Source organism: Poecilia latipinna, unplaced genomic scaffold (genome assembly GCF_001443285.1).
Source record: "Poecilia latipinna isolate Pla-1442-1.1 unplaced genomic scaffold, P_latipinna-1.0 Scaffold161, whole genome shotgun sequence".
NCBI lineage: Eukaryota > Metazoa > Chordata > Actinopteri > Cyprinodontiformes > Poeciliidae > Poecilia > Poecilia latipinna.
The window spans coordinates 34,749-40,316 of record NW_015112777.1 but is presented as its reverse complement, the minus strand read 5'-3'; the positions used below and the strand labels follow the sequence as shown (position 1 = coordinate 40,316).

At 37.5% G+C, this 5,568-nt stretch overlaps 2 protein-coding genes across 2 annotated transcripts in view; both read right to left on the bottom strand.

Moving 5' to 3' along the window:
- Window positions 1-554: 554 nt before the first annotated feature.
- Window positions 555-4,279, bottom strand: rps12 (ribosomal protein S12). Its single transcript, XM_015029723.1, is given in 6 exon segments — window positions 555-642; window positions 1,010-1,111; window positions 1,379-1,481; window positions 2,578-2,694; window positions 3,929-3,975; window positions 4,100-4,279. Coding segments are annotated over 6 exon segments (597 nt in total). The 5' UTR covers window positions 4,265-4,279; the 3' UTR covers window positions 555-579.
- Window positions 4,280-4,862: 583 nt separating this feature from the next.
- Window positions 4,863-5,568, bottom strand: part of LOC106945798 (SH3 domain-binding glutamic acid-rich-like protein 3) — a 5,385-nt gene continuing 4,679 nt past the window's right edge. Inside the window, exon 3 of the mRNA XM_015029726.1 lies at window positions 4,863-5,154. Coding sequence (XP_014885212.1) covers window positions 5,092-5,154 — 63 coding nt within the window. The 3' untranslated portion in view covers window positions 4,863-5,091. The remainder of the gene's footprint in view (window positions 5,155-5,568) is intronic.

Genomic DNA, 5,568 nt, shown 5'->3' with positions numbered 1-5,568 from the left:
GCTTTTCTTTTTAAAATCCTTTTTTTTTTTTGTGTTTTTTTTTTTCAGCACACAGGGCGAAAGGAAGACCTCACCTGGAATGTACCTTCCCCTGCAAATTATTAATCTGAAGNAANCTCTGTAGAGTCCATAATGTATAACAGGGGACATGTTTTTCTAAGGTTTTCTTCCTGGCGGTTAACTTGCTATAAAAATGCAATCTGTGGTAAAAACTTATGTAAATTATTTCCAATAAATTTCAAGGACAGTGGATGTTTTGGGTTTTGTCAGAAATTAAATTGTAAGGATTTGATCTTTGAGTCTGGTTTCTTCTTTTTTTTTTAAATCTGTTTTTTCTGAATGCCTCCTTTCCTAAGCAACACAATAGCATTCAAGTGACAAACAAAAGCCCTTCAATAATGCAATAACCATTTCAAAGTACAATCTTTGAATTATCGATCAGAGCATGTAACCCTGGACATGGATCCAGTGCAGTTCTATGTAGAAGATGCTTTACATGCAGCAACCAGCCTGTAAGTTCCAAGAAGAGTTGGAAGTAAAACACCAGAGGCAAATTCATTTCCACATTTTATTAACATCTCACTTCTTGGATTTGAAGTATTCTTCAATCACATCCTTGGCCTGAGACTCTTTGCCGTAATCCTGCACAGAAAACAAGAACTAAGTTGGTGTTGCATTTCCATGGTGAATAAAGCCTTAACAGCTGCAAGCATAAGGCATACATGCCTCTGGTACAGAACTGCTGCATTTTACAGCGCATGTCGCCATTTAAAGGGACCCCAGATATCACAGCGAGATGATGGGGCTCGTACTGTGGCTATTATCTCGCCAGTAATCAGACAGCTGCATAGCATAACGCATAGCACCTTCACTTGACTGGCTGACCTCGTCTAATGCCTCCTGGACTTTACAATACGCGAGATCTTTACATTCATAGGCTTAACAATACTTTACAGACAAGTTTAAGCAAAGAACTCCTTTTTCATCAACAAAGAAATCAAGCCTTTACCTTGACGACAACGCAGCTGCAGCCCACCACCTTGCGGGGTTTTCCTTCGCGGTCGATCTTGCAAAGTCCGACCCACTCGCCAAGCTTCTTGTTGTCGTCAACCTTCGAAATAAGAAATGGCGACATAGTCACACAAAGGGAATAAACGTCAACTTTCCATTTCAAAGTGCTTTACGTCATAAAGAAATCCAAGTAATGGTGAAATAAAAGCCATGTGAACTGGACTGCATCTCAGATCAAAATTGGGTAACAAAGGCAATCTCCTCACAGGGTTCAGTAGAGGGAGCCAAGTTGTCATCACTGACACAGAAGTACCTTTCACAAAACGTACAAGAATCCAACATCTGCCTCGATAAACCAATCGCTTACCTTGATCAGGTTGATCTGATGTTCGGCGCACAGGGCCTCCACCAGCTTGACGTACATGGGCTCGTCACAGTTGGCAGCCAGGACGCAGAGATGGGCCTGACGTCTGCAAAAAAAAACAAGAAAATTACTAGATGTAAGAAATAAATATGCATAAAAACAAAAATGGCACATACGACGCAGGGTGACAACACTTTCCATGTTAGGAAAAGAACAAAAGCAGCCAATCACTGCAGCACTAAAGAGCAAAAATTCTAGATTAATCCAATTTTATTTGCATAGCACATTTCAGCAATAAGGCATTTCAAAGTGCTTTACATCATAACACAAAAACACAAAGCCATGCAACATAGAATCAACAATCAAAACATTACATTAAGTCAAGTGCCAGGTTAAATGTAGTTCTTTGCCAAAGCAGGGTGGGGACATGAAGGAATATCAAAGCAAATGTAATTGGAGCAAAACAGCCTGAAACAGGCTTGACATTGATCGATAGAGGTCCCACTATTGTCTGCGACATAAGCACTGATGTGCGAGCAAATCTTGGCAGGTTGAGTTGTAACTACAAGCGGTGTGCTGGACTGCATCTCAGACAGGATTTGGGTAACAGAGGCGATCTCCTCACAAAGTTCAGTAGAGGGAGCCAAGTTATCATCACTGATACAGCAGCACGATTCCTTCAACTCTACCATCGGAAATATCTGCCACGCTCCAGCAAATAAAACTTTTCGGTAACACTTTATTTGACGGGGTGTGCGTAAGACTGACATGACTTATTAAATTGCATTAAATTGGCATTATTTACAAAATCGTGGAAAGATGGCACTTTTAATGCAACTTTTAGAGCAACTTTGCATTAAAAGTGTCCTTATTTACCGAATGACACTTCATGACAACAGTCATAGACATTCATAAAGACTCCTTCATGTTCATGACAGGTGTTATGTCATGTTAGTGTCATGTCAGTCTTATGCACACCCCTTCAAATAAAGTGTTACCAAACTTTTCTTTGGATATCTGACCTTCACCGTCAGCTCTGGAAAAGCCGAGCTGCATCACCCCTGCAATAGGCTTACATATTTTACCCAAGCATTGTTTTTCTGACATGGCTTGCGCTTCTAGGATAAGTGTTTTTTTTTTGTTTTTTTTAAAGTAGGCTGATAATTACTGAATTTTTTTGTGCTAAAGGCATTTCCACTCACTTGTCCAGGGCCTTGGCAGCCTCACGGATTCCACGTGCAAGACCGTCGTGGATAAGTGCGGTCTTCAGCACTTCGGGGAGAGCGGTGTTGACATCCATCACACCTCCGGCAGCAGTGCTATCGAGAAGAAAGCTTTTTTTTTTTTAAAGCGACAACTTTAACTTCATGTTTGAGAAATTAGCGCGCGTTACTGAGCTTCTGGCACATCAGACGGAAAATCTCACTCATTGTAGAGTGAAGGGGTATCCGACAAAGAACTGAATCATCACTTAAGCAGAGCTCAGAAAAGCTTCAGTCTTCAGACCCGCTGGCACTCGAGCACATTTTATTATTTTTTTCTATTTGTATTTTCTATTTTCAAATAGATATTGCTTGGATATTTAAAATGTCTTCCAGTTCCAGTGTTCATGTTCACTAGAATTACTTTCTTTAGTGTTGAAATGTTGAACTTGCATTGTTATGTCATTACCATTGTACTACTTGAAAATGGTTTCAAAACAACAATGGTATTATTATAATTATTAATCATCTTTATTTTACCAGGATAAAAACCAATTAAGACTAAAACTATTTTTGAGAGAATCCTGGCCTAACAGCAGCAACAAATACAATACCGGAATGATCACAAAATCTTCTGGGACAATTTATCGCCCAGCAACATTTACCGTGACAGGCCTATTCATGGCAGAGTATGAAAAACAGTCTTAGTCCTTTTCTTGAAGCCCTTAAAGAGAGGCTAGAGTTTGTTGAGTTTTTGTCAATTTTGATGCATTAAAGACTTGCAAAAAAAAAAAAAAAAAAACTAAGAGGTTGGAAACTGGTCACAAAATTCAGTACAACTATAAAGCTCAAGTTAAGTAGCTTCTCTCATTTTTCTTTTAAATAGAAAACTGTAAGGGACTTGATCACTTTTGAATGCAGTTGAATAAAAACAATCCCCATATTAACACAGATTTAAACATGCAAATAATGTTCAGTAAGTCGCATAACGAGTACCCATCCATCTTTCCTCTTATTGTTTATGGATTGCAACTTCGTATGTTCATAGAGGGTTAATTTAAAGGCACCCTAATCTTAAACCTTGCATCCGCATTTAAGTAATTTTTTTCTAACAGATCCCATCAGAGTCGTATTTCATTCTGAACGTACATCTCAGCTTAGCCAGCCTCCTAGCTTGTGCCAAGCGTCGTTCGAAGCTTTAAACCTATGTGACTACACGCAGCTTCTCAAGGCTTTAGCTTAGCATCTCCGTATTGTTTAATAGTTGGGTCTTATGAGTCCAGCTACTTATATTCTCCATTTCCAAACGCACTGGTAATGTAGCTGTAGCTGAAAGAAGCGTCATGCTCACCCTTCCTCGGCCATTGTAGATTTGCGATGGATGGCGAACTTAAAGTTCTGCAATATATTGGAGACATAAAAGTAGAGTTATTATCCATCATAAACAATAAGGTCTGATTCAATAAAAACTTAAGATGTTTGATTATTCGTGCAGATTGTGTCAGCAGTGAGGGAAACGCACCCAATCCTCCTCTCGGGTAGCGGGTAAAGAGGACGTCATAAGGCTGCGACATTGGTTTAATACCGGCAGGATGATGATGGGAATTCCGAATCTTTATGTGATCCGCATCATTTGGCTCTGCTCATCAATATTGACCTACTTTCTCTGTACTTCCAAACTGATCATTAATCAGAATCCATTGCCCCTCTCTCTTCACTCTACATGTTACTTAAAAGCAATGTTTTTACTTTTATTAGATATGTCAAAACATATCTAATAATGTTAAACTGCATCATTCTGGAGCAATACGTCACAAATACAAACGCATGGAATATTTTTGCTTGATGTACTTTCTGTTAAGAGCATTTTTTCTCGTCTGTTTTCAATAATTATTTGCAAATTTTAGAAAACATTCTATTCAATTGTGAAAACATTTTATCTGACTTTTGGAAAAATGTCTCGATAAAATCTCCGAAATGCTTATCTTTCTTCTGTCAGTAGGCTGAAAGTACTGAAAAAAAGTATTTAAAAAAACATTTTTATATTTAACAATTACATTTTTAATAAATTCAATAAAAATCAAGTTTCCTTTAAGCTTATTGCCATGTTTTAAGTAAGTTTTTTAAAAAATGTGTTCTAAAACAAAACATTTCCCTCACCTTTTGTAGTTCTGTTGCTCAAAAGGTTGTAAATAATGCCTTGTAAGGTTGGCTGATTACTGTAGAGTGAAATTATATGACTGAAGTAAGAAAGAACTACAAAATAAATGAGCATAACGCATAAGTCAAACAGTTTTGAGATACTTTATTTCACTTTTACAACATTCAAAAATGTGCTGCTACCCCAGAAACCCGTATGTTTTTCTCAAAAGACAACATGTCTTGGCATCTTGAAGCAATAAAGCATACCATATGGCACATAGATGAGCAAAAATATATTCTTTCATAATAGTTTGTGCAGCTAATTCCATTAGTATATTCCCAAAAGTCCCACATTGGTGCTGAGTATTCCCTTTATAGCTTGAGGAACTTCTCAAGTTCTTCATTCTCAATCGCTTCATTGAATGCATTAATGTCCTGGGGAGAAAAGGAAAAAGAAATTGTGCTGATTAAAAGTTTAGTTTGAGATGATAGAATCAAGAGAAAAAACATAAAGACAAGTGGTTGCAAGTTATTTGTTAACAGCACAGGAAGAAGGATGTGACGTACTAACATACTCTCCTGATATCTCCTAATAGCTTGATGTTTCATATTTATTAAAGCAATTTTCCACACGACTAACGGTAACAAGTGCATCACAATTATCAGCTGAAAGGATTCACACAAACATTTTTCGTTACTTTCAGAGTTCTGTGAGCATATTTGGATAAATAAAAATGTTGGACTTTTATTTTGCTAGTCTACTAAAACTGTTTTCTTTCAAACTACATTTCTTGCAAGAGCAATTTCAAGGGATGAGAAAAATAAGACTAAGTTACTTTTTTTTTCTTT